General features: G+C 37.6%; 1 protein-coding gene across 1 annotated transcript in view; it reads left to right on the forward strand.

Annotated features, from left to right (window-relative positions):
* The window catches only part of LOC124161288, a 31434-nt gene extending 8635 nt beyond the window's left edge, over positions 1-22799 (forward strand). The window contains exons 2-7 of the mRNA XM_046537587.1: positions 5573-5696; positions 13930-14099; positions 17569-17698; positions 21178-21406; positions 21819-21894; positions 22669-22799. Coding sequence (XP_046393543.1) covers positions 5606-5696; positions 13930-14099; positions 17569-17698; positions 21178-21406; positions 21819-21894; positions 22669-22674 — 702 coding nt within the window. The 5' untranslated portion in view covers positions 5573-5605 and the 3' untranslated portion in view covers positions 22675-22799. The remainder of the gene's footprint in view (positions 1-5572; positions 5697-13929; positions 14100-17568; positions 17699-21177; positions 21407-21818; positions 21895-22668) is intronic.
* Positions 22800-23244: the final 445 nt, after the last annotated feature.

Genomic DNA, 23244 nt, shown 5'->3' on the forward strand with positions numbered 1-23244 from the left:
ATTTTTGGTGGGTATTAACTGGATGTAAATAGTTATGATAACACTCTAGGCCAATAGTTAAGGGATTACACCTACTGTGCATGTGGCTGTAAGCTTTCAACCTCCAGTTTATTCATGTAAAGATCCTCTTGTCTACTTATGCTTCTGCCAACAAACGATTTAAAGCCGACCGGCCACGTGTATTCGGGGTAATGAAGACTAATTGTAAGAAAAAATATCAACCAGCGGATTCCCTTGAATACCAATGTGAATGTGGAATCGTTCAGTTAGGCCCAAGGGAAACGATGCACAGCGTCCTTTGGGTGGAATACCGTGGAGCCTAGTAAAGTTTTGCACTATGATCTGAAGAGAAGATAAATCTGCTCCTATTCTGTTTTGCTCTTCTTGAAACGCACTAATGTTTGCTACTTGAGACAGCGAGATAAAGAGTAAACTAACGTATCTCACTCTAAAGCGGAGTGAGTAATAAACGGATTGAGATTAAACTGGAGAGCGAAGTCTTGAGCCGCCATTGAAATCACACAAATTCAACAGAAAATAAACAATGACAGATCACACAGAACAAAGGAAATCATAAGGAAGGAACAACTATAATTATAAAAGAGATGGAAAATATTTTTAAAGTACCCTCGGCCTTTATCCAACCTGGTTAATTATCACGTTAGTATAATTTCAAGCACGAACGATCGCTTTCTATAAATTCGGGTCAGAATTTTGCCAAGTACGAAAACCGAAGGTAAATCATTATTTCATAACGCCATTAGTTTAAATGACTGTTGATAAGGGCTAATTTTCTTTCCTTTAAATTTCAACCACTCTCAATTTCAGGTATCAATTAAAGTTTAACAGACCATAGTAAGCAGCGGCTACTACTAAAAATATTCCGTTGGAGTGTCCAACTAGCGACGGTAACTCTGAATGTATTTATTTACACCGTGTTCGTATTAAGCTGTGCATTTCAGTCCCCACTCTCATATACAGGTTGAGGCGCAGCTGACACTTACTGATACTTAAGTGGAAAATTTCATCAAAAAGTTTACAAATGTGGCGAAGAGGCCATAATTCTAGTAAAGTTTGTAAAGTAAAAAGCAAAGTTTTTTTTACATTGCAAGTCTTTTGCTAAAATTAATGCAACCACTTCAAAAACCGTAAATTAATTATCTAATTTACGGTAATAAGTATTACAATACACTATACAACGACTATTACAATAATTATTCGCTCCAATTTTCAACATTTGTAATGTCTAGTTTCCTTTTTTTTCAGGACTTGTATATATAATTTTCGATCACCATCTCCCCACAAAAATATGGCCCGAATCATAGGCATTTTGAGAATCCCACTATCCCGCAGAAAATAATTTTAACTTTCACATGATTTGCTCTGGCGGAGTGGGATACCCCTGCCCAATCTATCATAATATTTATAAGATGCTCAGCAACACTCTTCAGCACGCAAAAAAAGTATCCAACAAAATGATTCTCAAAAAAGAGAATTTCATTATTTTTAGCTTGGAGAAATCTGATATTGTTTTATTTACCAGAGTATACGAGATGTTTACAATATTTTCTATTCCATCCGAAAATCTGCTAATGAAAAAGATTTTTAACTATTTCATTGCCTACTATTATGAGTGCAGCATTTCGGACGTGCCATCTATAGCATGAGGTTTACCAAAAGTAAGTCCACGGTCGTTTCAAAAATCATCTTGGGTGCGTCCATCGCAACGCGAGTCAAGCGTAGCAAGAGCAAAAAAATCGAGCGGGGCGTCAGAAGAGTCATAAATACGACCCACAAAATGAGCACTTCCCGCCCCCGCTCCATATCTACAAAACTTATCCGTCGTGGAAGTGATTAGTGTCACTATGCGGATGGGCCAGATCATTTTCCCTCATCGGAAGGGTGGTCTTCTTGACTATTAGGCGGGGGTGAAGAGGCGGTAGGAGGAAGGGGATCTTTGGACTGGCACGAACCTCAAGAGGCTGTGGCGGAATATCTCACCGGATAGAAAATTCATTCCGTAAAACTGGAAGTTCTACGACCACCAATTAATTCTAAACCTTAATAGAATCGCTCCATGGTCATACGTGGTAATTCATATAATAAACGACTGATAATAGGGAAAAGCATAAAATATTAACCATGCATGATAACGATTTCATGCAATGCGATTGTAGCGGTTGACTCATTCATGATTAACGATTCACGGTAACGATTGCAAGTAAAATAAATTAAATCGTTAACAAGCAAGGTAACGATTTTATATTTTTGAGTGCCGTTTTACTGCCGCCGCGTGGACCCTAGTGTATTCGTAATTGATCATTTAACTTAAAATAAATTGAAGCAAATATGAGTATTTTTTCTCTTTCAATAATTTAAGAATAGACCATAAACTAAAATGCAACAAACTAAAATGCAATTAACTAAAATTGGGCCCGATAAAACTCGGAACGTAGAGAAAAACACATAGATTTTTTTTCATTGGTACATCGGAACACGATTTTTAAGACTACACTAAGTTTTTATAATTAATAAACAAGGATGAAGACATTTTATTTAAAATTTTTAAAGAGCATAAAATTTAGAAACATAGGTACTTAAAGCTTGAAGGACACAACTTTTGTGCTTATCCGTAGCGTATAAAATTGCAGTAAAACGAAGAAGGAAGAAACGCTCTAATACCTTTTTTCATTCACGGGAGTATTGAATATCGGCTTACTTCAGCCCAAATTCAATATAGGAGGGGTGACAAGTTGTCACTGAAAACAGGTTGGGGCGATTCAAAAGCCTTCCTCGTAAATCCACCTTAAATGATCAAATAAGTTGAAAGAAATTGTTTTCGGTAAATACTGTAATCTAATAGGGTGGTTTCCTATTATTTTCCTATTGCCTAAATCGAAAGATTATTACTCCTGGAGTACGTATTTCACGCTTTTAGATTTTTAAATTTTCAAGCGCGCGAAAACGCGACGGCTATAAGAATGCTGGGAAAACTCCGTGTGACGTCGTTCTGGTTCCCGCTGCCGCCAGTGAGGTGACCTTGGGGCGAGGCTTTGAGCGCTGATACGACGCAGGATGCTAAGAGGTAGCAAAGTACCCTGCTAGCTGGTAGCGCTTGGCTTAAATAAGGATTATTAATACCTTATCAAACGAAGAAAACTTTCCGACCTTAGCTAGTTTTAATAGGTGATTATTAAGACATGTTTCCCTGAGCTCTGTGCCTCACGCATGCATTGGTAACCTCAGACGATGTAAAACTCCTATCCTCTCGTGTAGAAACTAGGTCCCTGTGACGCCACGTGGAGTGGCATCGTATGGGCGCCAATCTGGCCTTTTTCAAATGAGGATAAAATTGACCATTGCCATTCGTTTAAACTGGTATTTCTAAAACCAATTAATCTGTATATTATGAATACACCAATGGTGGGTAAGGAATCGCAATCAATGCCTTTCGTTTTCTTTGATGAAGGAAACTACCCTATTGCGAGATAGTATACGGAATTGCAGTGATCAGAGTTGATTAAGACTACAGAAGGGATTCTCTCCTCTGAGATCCAGGGGAGAACTTGCAGAAAAGATTTTCTCACTCTAAGCATTTTAAATTTATGTTTTAGGCAGTAAATCTTTCCCAATTTGCAAAAATTTCAGGTTTTCGCCTCTTCGAGTTAAAAATATATAGAATTTGCCATAATTTATGATATTTTAAAATTATTAAAAGTGAGACTCAACATCGTTAAGGAAAAGCTATTCCATCCAATAGCATATAAGGGATTATAAGTTTTATGATAATTAAAAATAAAGAAAAAAGAAAAGACGTACTAACCTGTTTACGAAAAGAAAATGGGCACAACTAGTAGCGTACTCTACCGGTAATTAATAGATACTGGTATGAATTCTGGTGAAGGCTTAAGATTTTTTCAGCGCGAAACGTTTGCTTACATAAAGTTACAAGCATATTTTTACTATTCACATATGATACACTGACTGCGAATAAATAATTGGCGACGAAAATATATATAAGATGATTTTCTTTAGGAGAGAAATACGCAGTTGTTGAAAATAATGTCGCAGTTGGTCCGTCGTACATAGAAATGCCCTATTTCCAACTTCAACTTGTATTCTCTTCGTTCTATTATTTGCAATCAAACAGCAAGAGAGGCAATTAAAATTTATTTTGTTCACGCTGCGAAAATTTACAGAAAAGAACTTATGTGAATGACTAACGCACCTTAAATTACACTCATAACCAAAAGGCCCAACAAAGGTTGAGCCGAAGTTAATATGCGAAAGGTAAACAGGGAGAACTGACACCGAACGTCACCCCAACATTGCAATGCAGTTAGTGGGTCATAGATTGTCATAGCTTTTGTAGGGTCGCTTTCATCTTTCAGCTGACGATGGCTTGTATGGATGATGTTCAACCCTGCGAAAATGCAACAGGCTACATCGGGGTAGAAAACGAATAGACGGTGATCGAAAATGCACCGCCTTGCAGCATGGATTAGAAATACCTACCCAATGAAAAGTGCCACTGCAGTACAAGCCTTGTAGTGATACACGATGTGCATGCATTGAACTAATCCCTCTAGGTAGTCAGACGTTGTGGCGATCAGACAAGGCTCCACTGGCATTCTGATTCACTTCATTTGACAAGAAATATAATACCAAAACACGTGAAATAGTAGTCACCTAGGCTTGATATTACCTTATTTACCTTTTCGATTACGATTCGTTCATCATCACTGGTCAACAATCCTAGGATTGGTTTGACGCAGCTCTCCACTCAGTTCTCCTATCAGCTAATCTTTTCACACCTACGAATTTCTTCTCTTTCACATCTCTCTTTACTTGTTCCATATATTTTGTTCGAGGTCTTCCTTTTCCATTCTTGCCTTCCACTTGTCCTTCGACGATTGTCTTCATCAGGCCATCATGTCTCAAGATGTGGCCTATAAGGTTGTTCCGTCTTCTTATTAAGGTTTTCATGAGGCTTCTCTTCTCTCCTACCCTTCTTAGGACTTTCTCGTTACTAACTCGGTCGATCCATTTGATTTTCATCATTCTTCTGTAGCACCACATTTCAAAGGACATTGTCCATGCCTCACTTCCGTATAGGAGCATACTCCAGATGTAGGTTCTTATAAATTGTTTCTTGACTTCCATATTTAAGTTTCCCGCTGTAAGCAGGTCTCTCTTTTGGTGGAATGCTCTCTTCGCCTGGGCTATTCTGCTGATAATTTCTTTCTTGCTTCTCCCGTCACTAGTTATCTTGCTTCCCAAATAACAGAATTCATCCACCTCTATCAGTTTTTGCCTCCCTATTTTAATGTTGGTCTTGACTTCTTCTCTTCTGCTGCATCACGTTACGTCACGATAATGTCGTATATGAAAAAATCTCATACAGGTACGTTCGTTAAGATTTGAAGGATGGATAAAACGTGTGATGATTCCATATTTTAAATCTCTGTTTTGTCACTCTATATTAAAGATTTCGAAATTTTGAATTTCCATTCCTGGACATGTCTTTAAAGAAAATGCACGTAAGGCATGCATCATTTGATTTTCGTTGCAGGAACGTCCGAAAGCGTGATCTCGTGCCAGGAAGATGACAGAGAAACTCATCTTACCGCTTTGGATTCCTTCCGCATCATTCATCCTTATCCTTCTGGCCGTCACTCCACTCTTCAGTCTCACAGGTAGGATAAGTTACTCCCATATCCATTAAGATAGCAGTCGTGGTGGTATTATGTACCGTGCCGTGACTGCCGTAACGTTTCCTCGAAAGCTAGCCATCATCATAAACGGGGTCGTGTCCATTCCCAATTATTCATGATAGGGTTCCAAGGTACGACAATAATTAGGATATTCGGTGTAAATTAATATGATTCTATTGCGATGATATACTAGAAGAATGTCAAAAATATGCAATTTGGAACTATTAACGACAATATTGTGTAATTAAACAAGTAACAACGCTATAACAAAAATTTGAAGATCCGTATGTAATATTAAACTATGTTAACGTCGATAAATTGTGGTCGGGTGTGAAGCTGGGTCAGGGTCTCCATTGTTGCCGACGTTTCGATTGTCGAGTCGTTCAATGAAACGTCGGCAACAATGAAGACCATGACCTGGCTGCAAACCCGAAAACAGTTTATTAACATCATACTCCGGGAAAACGTTAAATTTTTATCAAAATTTAACGTTTTTAAATTTATCAAATATGTCCTGCGTTATATGGAAAATGGTGAATTATATGAAATGAAATATAAATTGTTAGCTAGAAAATTAAGATTGACAAATCCAAATCCCCGTCTACCTCATTACTTTGGTCACAATCTTGATGAAATAAGTATATTGTTTTTTGGAAACATATTTGAAATGCAATACAAAATATTAAAAACATAAAAAGCACGATCAAAACCTCAGAAGTAGTATAATTTCCAGATCATAACCAACATCCAAACGATAAAATTGAATCAAGGGGAACTTGGAGCACAACTGCCTCGGAATAAAAAGTACAACGCCGAAAATAAATAAACGCCGCATCCTGAACAACGACAACGTCTATATTTCTAGTAGGTTTTTATGAAATTTGGAGCCAAAGTCAAGTGGAGCTTGGCTCTCCGCGGTCTCTAAATAAATTGACATGAAATAAAGAACTCTGATATCTATTGCTGAAAGATTTTCTAAATATGTTCACATTGCGTTAAGGCGGCTGATCCATGAACAGAAGTATGAGTTCATAGAAAAAACTAAATCTTCATTTAATGTTGAGAAGTTTCTCCACACTGTAAATGATGCATCATGCGAATTTCACTTTTAATTGGCTTGTTTACGACAGGTATGAACTATTTATGTCATCTTCAAGTAATTTTACAGAGTTTAGATTCAATTTAAAGAGTCAAAACTGGGAATAGTATTTGAAGGAGGGGATAAAAGAGAAGCGCCTAAATGATTAATCATAAGTTAATCATTAACAATCATTAATTAATTATAAGGAAAGTAAACAAGCCTTATTGGCGTCATCGACTTTCGCAGCTGCTATATGAGTCAGTGCTCTTCATAAACCTTGGAAGCCGTGGTCTTGAAAACATTCAATATCCGAAGAGTATTTCTTATGAGGAATACTCTATCCTCGGCAAAAGGCACGAAGATTATGAAGTACGATTATTTATTAGCACAATCGCGTTCAATTTTTGCATAAACGAATTTTGCAGAGAGACAGTGAGATATAATCCAAGGTTTATAACTATAAATTCTCCATCGCATAGATTACGGGTTCTAAGGTTCCGTCGAAGTCAAGGTTCACCATTCAGAAAAAAAACTTCCACGGTATTTCTCTTCGAAACATTTCCATTAGGTGACAGCTGTTCGAGATAAATCAAGCAGGTGAGGCAGCATTTTGCGTAGCGTTTTTACCATGATGAAACCTCGGCAAAGTTATCGCCTACGATGGTTTAAAAAAAATTCAAAGCGTTATCAAGAGCAGCTAAAATTGACTTTTTTTATGGAAAATTAAGTTACTACCATCTATATATCAGTATGATCAAGACTCAATTATCGGCTTATCAGAAATCATCACCGTTAAACCATCGGTTAATTCTGCCAAGCTTTTGCTTTTTTACATTTCTTGTATAAAGAATGGACAAGTTCCTACTTCTTACTTTATCTCTTCAGTCTTACACTTAGTCTTCATTCCGACCATTTTTCTTCCCAAGAACGTATTTATTTTTACGGAATAGGAGAACAAGAGCATTCTGTCCATCCAATCTTATCTCCAAGATATGACTCAGAAGGACAGACCTAGATAACGGATCGTAATGTCAACGTTCCACGTAGAACTGAAGATGAGTTGAGAAGTCAAGCATTATTTCACACAAAATTAGGAAGATAGTGAAAATAATGAGAGCCAAATAAATTATATTAAATTCACTTTTGACTGAATAATACGTCACAACACAAAACCTCGCACAGTACTACCACCTTGAAATGTTAAATTCGTTTTTTGCCTCGGTTACATGATGACGAAAATAAATTAAATGACATTAAGTAACACATAGAATGGTGGAATTGATTTAATTTTTTAAGAATAATAATAAAATATCAGGAGAGGGATATAGCATGCTGGCGAGTAATGTTATCATTATTTGAGCAACCGTGTGGAAACTTTTCGGAGATCAGTTTAATAGGCACCTTCACTTATTTCTTGCTAACGAAAGAAGGTCGGCATTTGCATTTCCAAATTAGAAGAGTCAAAAGTTACATCATGAGGAAGTTATTAAAAAAATGTAACGCAAAATTTAAAAAATAAACCGGTGTGATGCGTAGCTGAGAAATATTAAAACAGTATGGCCTCCTCATTGAAAAAATTTCTTAATTTCTTGTAGTCGAAAAAAAGTTAGCCGCTGTGACTAAAATCGCAATGAGTTCTTTTTCCGATTAGGGAGGTCACACTTTTTCATGAGCAATGAAGAATAAGGAAGAGGCTTGAATTTAATTATTTCTGGCAGTTAATCTTCGTCAAAAATCGATAAAATTTTAATCAAGACTAATCTCGGGCATCCAGATTACCAAAACACGATTACCAAAACACGATACATACAGATAAAAGATCTCTCAAAAACCGTCAAGGATAGAACTCCACTACAAGTGGAAGGAAGCAACCGAATTCCTTGCCAGACCTGTGGGAAGAAAAACATCGGAGAAACAGGCAGATCAGTCAAAACACGTGTGGAGGAGCACGAGAGAGCGATTCGACTGGGGCAGTCAACAAAGACCGCGGTAGCCGAACACGCAGCGCTTGACCACACAATCGACCTCAAGGAAGCCAAAATCCTTGCCAAAGTAAAAGGTTTTAAACAGAGACTCGTAGGAGACGCCATTGAAATATCCAAAGATGAAAAGAACAATTTCAACAGGGACACCGGCATTAAAATTAGCCGTACTTGGCAACCCGTAGTGAGAAAAAACAATCAGCAACCGCCTCCTCCAACCTCCCTATCCCCTCCCCCCACCACCTGACACAGATACCTATACAAAAGAATTTAAATTACCAACTCTTCAGAATCCCTTGAGAAAGCGACCAGCATCGGTCGGGAAACGTTGGGGCCACCCAAGAATTGACGACATAGCCCGAAAGTTTTTATTCATAATGACAAATATTCACCGTTAAAGCTCCAGATAGTATATTCTTCAATCGGTAAAACTACTCAGTTGATAGTATTTATACTACTTACCTACTTCTCATTTATAGCTCTTCCGGTGATCACATATTGCCCCCCAATTACGTTAATGACTGCTACCACTTATCTTTCCACCCTTAACAGTGTTACAAGTTTTTTGCAAAAATTGTAAAATATAGAAACCCAATTCTCCTCGACGCACCTACTAAAGCAGTTTTATCCTCTTTATCCCTCCCTAGTCTCTCCCTCCTCCGACTTCAATCAGACATAAAATTAATTTACACTGTCCTTAAGCCCCCCTCGACTGTCCTGATTACGAATATTACAAAAGAGGATCCTCTAGTCGGCCTCTAAATGTGTTGTGAACCACCGCGCACTTAAGTGGGTTCCTAAAGTCGCCACTCGCATCGCTGAAGGACAAAATGATCCGAGTACCAGGGGAAAATAAGGCATTATCAGGGCTATTAACCGAAATTTATACACATGATGATGAGATCTATCAAATTCATTACTTTACAATGCTATTCCTTGCTATGCAGTACATTACACTGCAAAATATTGGAAAAAAGTGGATCGCGTTGCACTCATCACCGCGCCGCTGACATTTTTGAAAACTGATTAAATGCGACCGAAGTGGCAAGAGAAGTCAGCCTTCCATGGGATGGAATTGTGCCTCCTCTATGCTTTCCCCTAGGTCCTGATATTGTTTCTTTCTTCAACCTTCCCGCCACTAGTAAATTCTCTCCCGACTGATTTTGATTCGTTTTTGTCATCAATTAAAAATTTTACTCACTTGGCATCATCATATTTAACGCATATTTGATAAAAACTACGATTTTGGCCCCGTTAATAAATTTGTTTTTTATTTGAAAATGTAATTAGCTTATTTGTTTAATTTTTATTTGTTATAAGTTTACTTTAAATCAGCAGTCTACTTTTAAGTACCCTTTTATTCAAAGTAAAATATGTATAGTTAATAACAATGAAAGTTTACAAGTAGGATAGGGATAGCGAAAAGATGAAAGAAAAATCTGTGATATTATCTCTGATATTTCATAATACATATCTCCCTCCAACCCTTATCCTTTGAGAATGGTATGAGTGGGTTCAATGATAAGGAAGGAGCACACCGAAATAGATTCCGATATCTTATTCTGTCTTCAATTCCTATATATAGCTGCCGTCAAAACACAATCCCAAAGGCCAGTCACACGGGTTCTCGGAGTGTGAGGGTTGAACTAGGCCACAACATAGCTCCACGCTTCATAGAGAAGCATAGACATTGGACAAGGGTCAGAGGGAGAGATACGAATTGCCCGAGAAGACGCACGTAGTCAGAAATTCGTATCATGGGGGTTATGAGTAAGTGTACTGCGAGTGATGACAACTCTCCCTTCCCCTTAAGGGCCGCGAGTACATTTCTAGAGTACAACACTAAGGCGTACATCGCCATAATTACAAAAATATGTACCTTCAAAATATTTCCGCATAATTTGTCCACAAATAAGTAATAACAATTGGTAAAAATGAACGTTAAGTTCTGAAGTATTGGAGAAATAAGTTTCAAACTTCTCGGAGTCAAGTCTGTAGATACTTGATAGAGCCTTCAATATATCGGTGATTTTTTATTTAATCTTCAGACATTCCAGAAAAAAGAAATATATAATAAAACTTTTTGTTATGAAAATACTCACTTGGGATTATGGCTTTAGGCCAATGCAAAAAATGAACGATTCGAATATCCACTTAATTGTTAAAGAGTCGACTACTTTTTGTTTCTCATATTTTCCTTTAACCACCAGAATTTTTCAATAGTCTCGCGGTACATTCATTGTACTCACCACTATATGGGATAAATCGTGTCTTTTTCGCAAAGTTTTAGGAATATTGATAGAGTTTTTATTCATACCTGTTCTTTAGCAGATTAAACGCATTGTTAAAGAAATCGTCAAGCAGTATTCCCATCATTTGTGGCACAAAAGTCAGACTTGGGCATATCCACTCACAATAATAAAATATCAATATATATGCATTTTGTAATTAATTTTTTCAGGCGTAAAGAAATGCTTAGGTCACATCCTTTTTTCTAACCTAGATAATATAGGGAAAATAATTAATGAATATATTGGCAGGAAGCTAAAAGTTTGAGTGGAAATTATATTGGCCTCCTAGCAGGTTTGTCGCCTTATGCATGCCAGAGTAGTAGAAAGTAGTCTTAACGTGACTATGCTTCGACGACTATGGCCATTTTGCACCACTTACTGATCAGATAAACAAACAATAATGCTAATAAAAACATGACTAGTCTTAAAGTAATGCAAAAAAATTAAAAAATAATCACAACTATATTTTATTCCGAGGCTTTCTGTGAAGCTTATGAGTTAAAGAAGGTTTCACATGGGCAGGTTACAGGCCTGTCGCACAACCCCCAACCTGGAGGACCAGTGGGGTACACTTAGTCAGTCCCCTACCCTTCGACCTGTCTGGCTTGGGTGGCCCTACCAGGATCATACGCTCCCGTCAGCATAGCTCTCCGGGTCATTGGGGCACTCAAACCTCTCCACCACAATCAGGTGGTAGCCCATGGAGAGGCAGATAGAATCGTCGGAAATGAAATTTTTAAGATCAATGAAAGACTGCGCAAGATTGGATAAAATAAGAAACACTCAAATAAGAAATGAACTGGGTGTCCAGGCGGTCACTGACAAACTACAGGACTACAAACATAGATGGAAGGAACATATACTTCGAATGCCAAATGAAAGAATTCCAAAGTAAGCAATGGAAAATCAACCATTTGGCAAGAGAAGTATAGACCAAGAAAAAGATGATAATATTTAGCCGCAATAGGCTTAGTAGCCTAATCCTGGAAGGAAGAAGAAGACTATATTTTATTCAAGAGTTTAGTTGATCGTAAAACTCTGATGAGCCGAGTGACATGTTAGGGGGTCTCTTGTCTCCCAGCATTTCCGCTAGGTTTCTTCCTAAGTTATGACTCACCCCTGCGGCCTGATATCTTTCACAGTCCGCCAGAAGATGTCGCACTGAAAGTGGACAATCGCAATCAACGCACTTGGGCTGAATTTTCTCTTCTGCAAAGAGGTTTGATCGCGCCAGGACGCAGCGACCTATCTTCAAACATGCTGAAACGATCTCCTACCGGCGGACATTCCTCACGGAGGTCTGCCACTCAGCTTTTACTGACTAAATGTATGAAGTTAGTTGCCTTGGATCGTTAGCCATTGATTCTTCCAATTTTGTTGAATTATTTTTCTTATGACATTTCCCAAGTCTTCCTCTGGGACTAGAGGTATTTCGTAGTCTGGAGACCTGTGTGCGTCTTTGGTTGCTGCGTCTGCCTTCTCGTTCTCGGATATTCCCACATGTCCAGAGATCCACGGAAATCTTCTCGTGGGAATGTAAAAAAAGGGAATCCTTTCTTACTAAGGAATGACAGCGTACATTGCATTTCTAAACAATTGAATGGCTAGAAGAATAACTAGATGTGGACTGGAGGGCCCCGCGGTGATGCACTCTGCCGAAAGGACGATTTTCGTTTTAGTGGTTGATTTTAAGTAAGAGGAACAATATAATCATTTCCTTCCATCTAAAGTTTGGAAATATTTTTTTCTTACAGCAATCGTAACTTCGATATCCATATACTCTTCTACACCTCGAAAATTGAAATCTACCTTTCCGCCATTTTTAAAGTCAAAGCTTGCGTAAAATTTAATTTTAAAAAGCTCTTTGTAGAGCGAAGATGTATTTATCTCTATAAAAAATATAATGAAATGCACCAATCAAATATTTTTCCCGTGACGAGGTGAAGAAGACGACCGTTTCGTCGTTTTCATAGTTTTTCGCGTGTTCTTCTTCACTCTTTCGGTTGTACAAGCTAAACGTTTACGTTCCAACAATTTTTGATAATTTATTGTTGCAGTCGAATAAACAATGAGTAGAACAATATATAGCACGACCCTATAGACCTTTGGCAGAATTTCATGCAGTCGCTTAAAGTTTCGCGTTCAATCTTTTTTGCGCCGATAGTAGATGAGGACGGGAGAGCGCTGTAGGAATTTGTACAGATCATTAATAACATATTGCTATTGCTAACGTTAAGGAGAGTGAGCCTGATGGCAGAGAGCTCTGCCGTATAAACCGAAGAACCGGAAGTGTGAGAGTAAAAAAATGCATGTGGACATGATGGAAATAAGACCCGAGGGGTCATTAACATTCGTGAGGCCAAGTGAAAGACATTGAGAGATAGATATGGCAGCAAAGGAGTTTCGCTTGCAACGTCTTCTGCATTGTTAATATTAATTATTAGCGAGAAAATTTACCTTCTATTTCTTAAAGCTTAGCCACTACTCAATGTGCGAAACACACTCGAAAACCCCTACATATGCATGTAGAACGGACAATTCGAAGGAAATTCCCTACAGATCTTTGTCACATTTTCTCATCTCTTATAGACCATTCATATTCGAATTATTTTATCTTTGCAGATACTTCATGTAATGCTCGATGTCTTCGTTAATGCATATACTTTTCAGAAAGATTAAGCCACCAAAATTTTCATTCATCATCAGACATCACTCCTCAGAGAGAGAGAAAGAGACAACATGCGGGTTTTGTTTACAATAATTTTAACCAAGATTTTACAACTGCTGATTCATTTTCCAAATTCAATTTAATTTAATTTCTTCGTTGCATTGAGCATTGAACTCTGAAAGTCTCGTTGCAGCATGCGAAGAGCAAACGAAAAGTAAAGAGACTCCAGCACATGGAATCACACCACCCCTTGTCTTCCCATCCATTGAAGATGAGGAAATGGGACATCTAACACCGTTGAGTGACATCCACGATCACACTGGACATGAAGACGGCGTCACAGGAGAGGAGAAAACTAATAAGGTTAGTCCTTTAAGGCATAACTCAATAAGTCGCATCAAAACTTTACACTGAAAGTTTGAGATAATGCAGCTAGGTGGACCTATTCGATTGTTGTAATTTTCCCTACGGCAATAGGGTGGTTTCATATTATTTTTTTATTGCCTAAATCGAAAGATTATTTCTTCTGGAGTACTCAATTTACGTTTTATTTTTCGCGATTAAATGAAAAGTGAAAATTTTTAAGGGCGCGAAAACGCGACGGCTAAGTATGAATGCTGGGAAAAAGCCCTTGTGACGTCATTCTGGTTCCCGCTGCCGCAAAGTGAGGTGACCTTGGTGCGAAGATGTGTACGCCGCCGCTGCGATGCAGGCTGCTAGCAGAGTACCCTGCTAACAGGTAGCGCTTGGCTTAAATAAGTATTATTAATAACTTTTCAAACAAAGGAAACTTTCCGACCATAGGCAGTTTTAATAGGTGATTATTAAGAGATGTTTCCCTGAGCTCTGCGCCTCATGCATGCATTGGTAATCTCAGACGATGTAAATCTATCTCTCGTTCTCCTATCCTCTACGATCTCCTATCTACTCGTATAGAAACTAGGTCCTGTGACGTCACGGAGTGGCATCGCATGGGTGCCAATCTGGCCTTTTTCAAATGCGGTTAAAATTGACCATTGCCATTCGTCTAAACGGGAATTCCTAAAACCAAATAATTTGTATATTATGAATACACTAATGTTGGGTTACGAATCGCCATCAATCGCCTTTCCTTTTCTTTGATGAAGGAAACTACCCTATTACCTACCGCTCATTTTACAAATAGTCAATCGAAAGAGTATGAAACCCTTTATGCCTACGAGCCATTCAAATTCGAAATCAAACCATGTATTTTTTGGCAAAATAATTCGAAAAATTAATCCCAATCCCAAAAATGAATAACAATCCCATTAACGATGAATAAAATTAAGAGATACTAAACATCACTAAATCTTTATTATAATAATTTAATTTTCGTATAATTAAGAGTTTCAAACACAATACATGTAATAAATTATATGCATCGAAAAATAACCGAATCATAAGGAAGTATTAAAGTCAGTGCCTAAGCCCCAGACAGATTTGAAATACAATGCGCTGCTTATGCATGGTCACTGATGGTAAACTAGCCGGTAGAACCTCGTAGAAATAGCTAATTTGGAATATATCAATATGTAAACTTCAATTACTTAAATAATTCGCATAGTGTAAACAACTGCATTCACATCTGTAGAAAAATTATATTGAACTTAGATCTTAGCGGCTCGAAGTCATGCATAAAGAGCTCTTATTATGTATTTTAATTTTTAACAATTAATTATTTAAATAATTTGATTATATGCAAGCAAATGCCGAAGATTAAGTACAAATGACTGCATATTCGGCTTAAGCAGATCAAAAGCATCATAAAAACTCGTATAAATAGACATATCTTGTTTTAATTTTTAAACATTCAATTGTTTAAATAATATGGTAGTATAAAAGTCATTGTCATTGTTTAAATAAAAATAACAATTATTTCCGCTGCAGTGAATCGAAAAAATCGCATACATCTATTTTTTTATGTCATAACAATCAATTGTTTTCATTTTTCACATAGTGCAAACAATAATAGACATAGGTAGAGTCTTAGATCATATAAACTACAGTTTACATGGTCTCAGACTCTAACATGTAGTTTATATGGTCCTAGTTTTGAGTAAAAATAGTGGCAGATTCGGTTCCAGCGATTCGAGATCATCTCGAAATAGCTGTTTTGATTAGGTACTTTAAAATAGAAACATTTAATCCTTTAAATTATTTGCTTAGTTCAAAAAATGATAGTCAAAATTATAGTAAAAATAATGTCATATTCGGCTTCAGCGGCTCGAAGTTGTTCAGAAAATTGTGCTTTCACATACACTAACGTTTTAAGCATTACAAAGTTAAAATAATTTGATAATATAAAAGTAATCGTCAAATATTAAGCATGAATAACAGCATTTTCGGCTTCAGCTGATCATAATCATATAAACAAACATTTCAGACAAGGACAAAGTTAACGCATTAATGAAAACGTGTTCAGAGGATGGAAAACATTCTGAAATTCAATCGAGCCGGTTATACAGGGAATTTTTAACTGTTCAAACACGTTTACAATTTGTGTCTTCACGCGCTACGAACTTTTTCCACCATGAGATGGAGGAAGTGTCAGAGATCGAAGACTAGTGATTAGTTGAATTGTTGTTGGTTTATATTTGTACCTTATTTCAGTCCTCAATGGGGGACATTGCATGAAATTTGTTCATCGTGCTACTAAGTGTCATTGAAAATACAATTTTCTCACTAGTTGAAATATATATAAGCCAAAACTCTCCTCGTTCTCCACAACCGTCATTAAATGTTCATTAAAAGTTCTGAAATATCGCTTGAAGTCACACATTACCTGAAACGCGTTCTGACGACATCACACGGTACACCATCACTTCGCTAAGAGAGTAGAGCCTTGATTGCAAGAGATCGAAGTAAAAATCATCGTCGAGCTTTTTAGTAGTTCTTCTAAGGACAAAGATATTTAAGAAGACGCAATACGACAGTTTACCTTTGTTCGACTCTCTTACGGCAGCTGATTTCCTGAAAAATAATGATTGCTTCGTGGCTACGGCTATGCGTGGATTAGAAGCAAAAAGGTAAATAATTCTGTGATTAATAAAAATTATACTACGAGCGTTTTTGATTATTTATATATTTATTACAAAGTAAGATTTAATAAATCCATTGCTAGCTAAAGACCTATCTTACCAACTCAGTAACCTGCAAATCGGAACTTAGATCCTAGTGCTTGAATATATTTTTGCTTACGATTTTTTCTATGATTGTAGTCTTATTATATTTTGCATTGTTTACGAGGGTTGTTCACATGACTTTAACCATTAAGAATGGACACATGTTAGATGAGTCATCCCTATAAATGAAGTACTTATGTTAAACGCTTATTCCGTTAAATATGCTATCTAGCAATGCCTTATTGCATGGCAAACCCACCGTAAAATCATAACTTCTTGGGTGCCTAATTTCACTGTTTTCTTGTGTATTTTAAACGAATTTTTTTGCAGACAAATGAATATCTTTACTGAATTCTTATTATTCTAAAAACTGGTGAAACTAATAATTACCCCAATTTAAAACTACAATGTGGCTGAATGATTTATGGGAGAACTTGACCAAAACAAATTGCTCTACCAAATAATTAATGTCATTTGATAGTTATCCTGTGATCATCGAGCTACCAGCAACTTTAAAGAAATTCGGAGATACATTCGTTCTCTGTACTCCTTCGATAGAAATATGCAAACCTTATTTTTAATTGACATGTACAATAAACTATACCATATGTTTATACAACAACCAAGGCCATATTTATTTTTGAAATTTTTGGCAACTTTCCAATATTCTATTTTAATTGCTCGGACAGGTCAGCACGCCGGCTGCTGCTGAAAAGGTTCCAGATGGCTTCAAAGTGAATGTTACGTGGAGAGTGGAAGGGAATTCTAGCGGCGGTGAGGATTCGATACCACCCGAGCGAATTCCGTCTAACTCAACAGGTATGGGTTTAAAATGATTTCAAAGTAAATTTGAAAGGTCTCATCATCATCATCATCATCACTGGTCAACAATCCTAGGATTGGTTTGACGCAGCTCTCCACTCAGTTCTCCTATTAGCTAATCGTCGGTAAGTGGCATTTCATCATAACCAAGTTATGGTCTGCCCCTGGATAACTTTTGCAGTTCTTCACCTGGTTCCTGAATCTTTGTTTCACTAGACTGCTGTCAATTTGGAATCTTCTACGGTCTCCTGGCATCTTCCACGTGTATCTTCTTCGCAGGGGATTTTTGAATAAAGTTTTGGCAACCACTAGCCTGTGCTCCGTGCAGAATTCAAGTAGCCTTTCTCCTCTTTCATTTCGGTTACCCAACCCATATTTCCCAGTTATTATTCCGTCTTGACCTTCGCCGACGACGGCGTTCCAGTCACCTAAAATAATAAGATTTTCTTCCCCTCTTACCTGCTTGATAACTTCCGCTATATCTTGGTAGACATCTTCTACTTCTTCGTCTTCATAATCTGACGTAGGCATGTAAACCTGTACCACTACAGTAGCTACGGGTTTAGTATCTATCTTCACCATTACTATCCTTTCATTAAACTGCAGGTAGCTTTTAACACGCATCCCGGCGCTCTTTCTAAGCATTATGCCTACTCCAGCATTACCATTTAGCGATCCCTTGTGTATCATTCTGTAGCTTCCACTCCAAAAGTCTCCTTCCTGGGGCCACTTCATTTCGCTGATGCCTAATACATCGAGTTTTATTCTTCGCATCTCCACCTTCAAGTTCTCTAGCTTACCGCAGGTACGAAGTGATCTGACGTTCCATGTTCCTATCCGTAACATTCTATCTCGTTTGACCGATGTAACCTCTCGAGTAGTCTCCGCCCGGAGATCCGAATGGGGGACTAGTTTACCTCCGGAATATTTTACCCGAGAGAAGTCCATCATGTCATTACATAAATTGAGTGGAGTAGCTGTGATTCCTCGGGATGATAATGTGGTGGTTTCCCCTTGCCTTCCACATCGCAGTGCTACAGCCGTTAAAGTAAATTTTACCACGCCCGTAGTGGAATGTGTGTCGATGTACCGACCAGTATGGTCTCCACCTTCGCACATGTGAAGAAGAGCTGCTGCCCTCTCCCCCGGGTGATGAGAGGCATAATTGTTGGCGTCCCCCAGTCGCCAAGTCACGGTATCTTCACAGGTTTTGGTATCTTTTAAATGGTCTACCTTACCCAAGGGTAGCCCAATACCCCCTCAGAATACCGCCGCTTTTTGTCCACGACTGCTTATTCGACGAGAGAACTCGCTTATCTCGCAGCTAACCTCTATATCTAAAAGTCGACCCACCATCCGCAACCCGGTGGACGCACTCGGTGGCTTTAAGCTCAGCCGCGAGTTGAAAGGTCTAGCACATTTTATTTTCAATCACCTGCCCGAGTGATACGGTTGTGACCGAATACTAGTTTTGGGTTCACCAATAGTTTTAAAATTCCAATTTCTATTTATGAAATATTACCTCGTCAAAACTCAAGGTCATCAATTGATCAATTAAAAATACCTAGGGATCGCCATTACTCGGGATCTTTCGTGAGGTAAACACATACGCGAAGTATGCGCGAAAACTAACCGTAAACTGGGTTGTGTACGACAAAAAGTGCAGTATTTCCAGTATGTTACGCGTTTAGGATGAGAATCTTTACAGGAGCGTACATCGAAGCATAGGCTAATGTACTGAATTCGAGGAAGATTTTTCTCAGGCGACATGAAACATATCCTTGATGTACCGTCGCACTATGGTAGACATGATCATGAGAAAAAAAATAAAAGAAAAATACTGCAAAACAGACAGATTTCATACGTCATTCTCTCCTCGTACAATTAAGGATAGCAACGGTGTCTCAATTAAAAGAATTAATGGCGTCATTCGCTAGGACGACTCATTGCATGTTTTTATTTTTGCATTTTTCTTCCATAGTTCTAACCTTGCTTGGATTTGATATAGGAATTAATAACCATTGGCAATTGTTATCTTTGCATGGATACGATTTATATTTTGCTCGTATGAGTATATTTCTATGATCATGCGGTGTGCATGAGGCGATCATCTTGCATGCTGCACGTTGGTGATCAGTCGCCCCCTGCAAACAACCCTAGAGGTAGCTCGCACGGTATTATGTGGATCATATCACCAGCAATTTGTTTGTTACGCCACTGAGAATTTTAACCCTTACTCCGGTTAATTATAGCATGTTTGGAAGTTTATGGTCGTTACGTAGAAGCAATTTTTGTTCTTAGCGTTCCTTGTGGTAAATACCAGCAGTAAGCGATTAAACAAAGGGGTGAAGCTATAGCTGAAGCGGAAAAAAGTTATGAAGTATAGCAAAGAAAAGTGAGCACATAAGTCATACAACAAAAGGATAATAAAATAAATACATAAAATGGTGTGCCAAACAAAATAAAAAAGTCAAATAAGTAAGTCTAGAAAAAATATTACCAGAATGGAGGAGTATAGTAAATCAATCATATGCCTTGATCATGCCTCACTTGGCGAAGGATACACTTTAGATTTCTGCGAGGAATGAATACAAATTAAGAGGATTTCTTTGTTTAAAAGGTAAAAAATGGCTCAAATTATCGATAATAGCGTTCTGATTCAATTCATTTTCGGAGTTAACCAGCGTGCTTCCAGGTATTCTATCGCCGAAATATGAGCAAGAAAGGCATTTAAAATAGATTTTATTAGAAGCTGAAACACAAGCTAACTAAAAATTCAAGGCCTTGCAGGGTGTTAATCTAAAAGGACCGTTAATATGAGTGAACAATTCTTAAATGGGACCCAAACAACTAGGTTCCATAGAACAAGGTTTACCTTAAGGCATAAAGGAATAAAACGTGTACGTGAAGGCATGTGATTCCCTCGTTATAGCAATAAATAATTTCCCCTTTGTTAGAAAACGCGTTTGCAAAGTCCAACGACACATGGCCGTATATAAAACAGAATAAGCTCCTTTATGTTCGCAAAAAATTATGCTTGGATTATAGGTATTTAACTATAGTGCGTTTCAAAATTGGTTAAAAATAATTACAAGGTAGAGTTTCTAGGTTTCCCTAAATATGGAATGTGGATGTAACGTGTAAATCTATGATCTTAATATATACTTAAAAACACACAGAATGGTTTTCACTAATGGGGCTCAACGGTTAAAAAAAGGTAAACATTAAACTTAACACAGTCAGTACTTACACATAAATGCTCTAAGCTTCGAATATACACAATAAAGAGCCAGTGGCAACACATAACCTTCATACAGACTTCAAATACAAAAAATAATGTTTTAGCAATCATGTGTGTACCAAGATTAAAACAGCAGACTGGTCTCACAGAAAGATGCTGTAAGCCTCAATTTACAAATTGAATCATCAGCGATCGAATGCCAAAAACCTAGAGAAAGTACCTTCTTTCTCGGCAGAGGCAGCGGGGAGCACACCGCCTAAAGACGTTTCCAACACTACGACGGCGGATGGCAAATACCGGCCGCCAGGCGTCGATGACCACTGGCTCCACGACCACCCAGCGCCAAGGGCTGGACCGCTTCGCTATGGAGGGACCCCCGAGGCTACGGCACTTATTGCTGGACTCTTCGTGGGAGTAGCCATCTTCGGGTACCTGGGACTTGTGTGCTGGAGAAGGGCATTAGAGTAAGTTTCCGGATATAATATGGACAAAATAGAATTATTCCGCTCGTATGTATGTTACGAATATTAGGCTATTTAGGGGTGGATGGATAAAATTTCTTTTTAATATTTAAGTTAATTTGATCGTTTTGGCAATATATTTGATTGTACCTTTAATAATTAATTTATTTGTATGCAATGGGTCAAATTAGAGCATTTTCTCATGAATATTACTTCGTTCCACCAATTACCGCCGAAATCAGTTGATTTGATGAGTAATAAGCAGCCAAATTTCACTCAGTTGATAAAAAAGGAGATATTAAGCTAATGAATCCTTAAAATTGAGGATTTCTTACTTTAAGTTTGAAAATGTTTTGACGAATTCGCCAGAAAAAAATCCTTAAATTACTAATCGACTACCATTCTCTCTTTTCAGGAGAAGGTATGGGAACCGAGAGCTGCTCGTGGATGAAGAAGAAGTTGTGGAGACGGACGATTTAAGAAATTATACGGTAAGGCACCACAATGAAATACTAGAGAACAATTTCGGTCGAGTCCGAAGACTCACGCTACAAAACAACTTTTCCGCGATAACATTATGAAATTTTTATGGAAAGTTGGCACTTGAAAAACTTCAATTGGTGATAGCGCAATTGAAATCGTGCAACAAAGGCTAAATAGGCACTTATGCAAGTTGATGTCCCATAAGGTAGTGCATGCCAGAGTCCTCTATATTGCCATATAATAACTTATGATGAGAGAGTAGTGTTGAGAGAGCAATCTAGAGGACTCTGGTGCATGCTACGGAGTATAAAAACTCAGGGAACGGAGAGCAAATGAAATTGTCACATGAATATCGACGGAAAAATCACATAAACATTAGGACGCCAATAAATGATCATAATTTCTCAAGAAAAACGGTCTATCTGTGTTTATTTTGAGTACAGTAACATTACAAAAAACATACACAAATTTTGATCAAATTCTGAGAATCTTACAGGGAAGTTTTGAATTGAAATGCAATTATCCATACATATATAGATTCATCCATGCATTTGTTTTATACTTATATCTGTGACATATTTTGGGTATGCATAATTTAAGCATTGCTATTCATTTGTACATTTTCTAGTGTAAATTTTTACTTTCCAATTTTCTGATACTTTCCAATTTATTAATTACGAATGCTGATGAAAATATTTCGCATTTCATTTGGGAGTAGATGCTACAATGTGTTACCTTATGAAGTACATGATAAAAAAGAAAACTTACTTATCTCTTTACAGCTGTGATATCATCTCTGCATTGACGTCCAACCACATCATCGACTCTCGGTCATACATGTTAACAAATTTTTGTCTGTGATAATTGATATTGTGAAATAATTTTTGAAATAAACTTAGTATGTACATAATTATTCTTCCCTTGTGCTTCAATTTTATAGTATTCACGACCATCATGCGTATGAGAGATCTGTTTCGCATTTCTGTGCGTTTTAGGAACTGTAAAATGAAAAATGGCTACTGAGCGAATTAAATGCTCTGAATTATAAATTTGAAATTTCTTATAGCTTAAATTGAAATCTATTTCACTCCATGCTTTCCCCAACATTGACTTGAAGATAAATTTTCTAAACAAAGAAGCAGGAGCAATTTCCACAATTTTATATTTATTGTACGACCGGTTTCGCATGCAGCATCATCAGGTACATATAACAAGGTGTGCAAAGGCTTAAATAGGAAGATAGGATGGGGGTGGTAAGACGAGAAGACAGAGGAAGGGGAAAAAAGGAAGGGAAGGGTGTACACTAGGGTCTCTCGTTTTACCACTATTTTTGAGGAGCGAATCGTAATACCCGGCAA

The sequence above is a fragment of the Ischnura elegans genome, chromosome 6 (genome assembly GCF_921293095.1).
Source record: "Ischnura elegans chromosome 6, ioIscEleg1.1, whole genome shotgun sequence".
Lineage (NCBI taxonomy): Eukaryota > Metazoa > Arthropoda > Insecta > Odonata > Coenagrionidae > Ischnura > Ischnura elegans.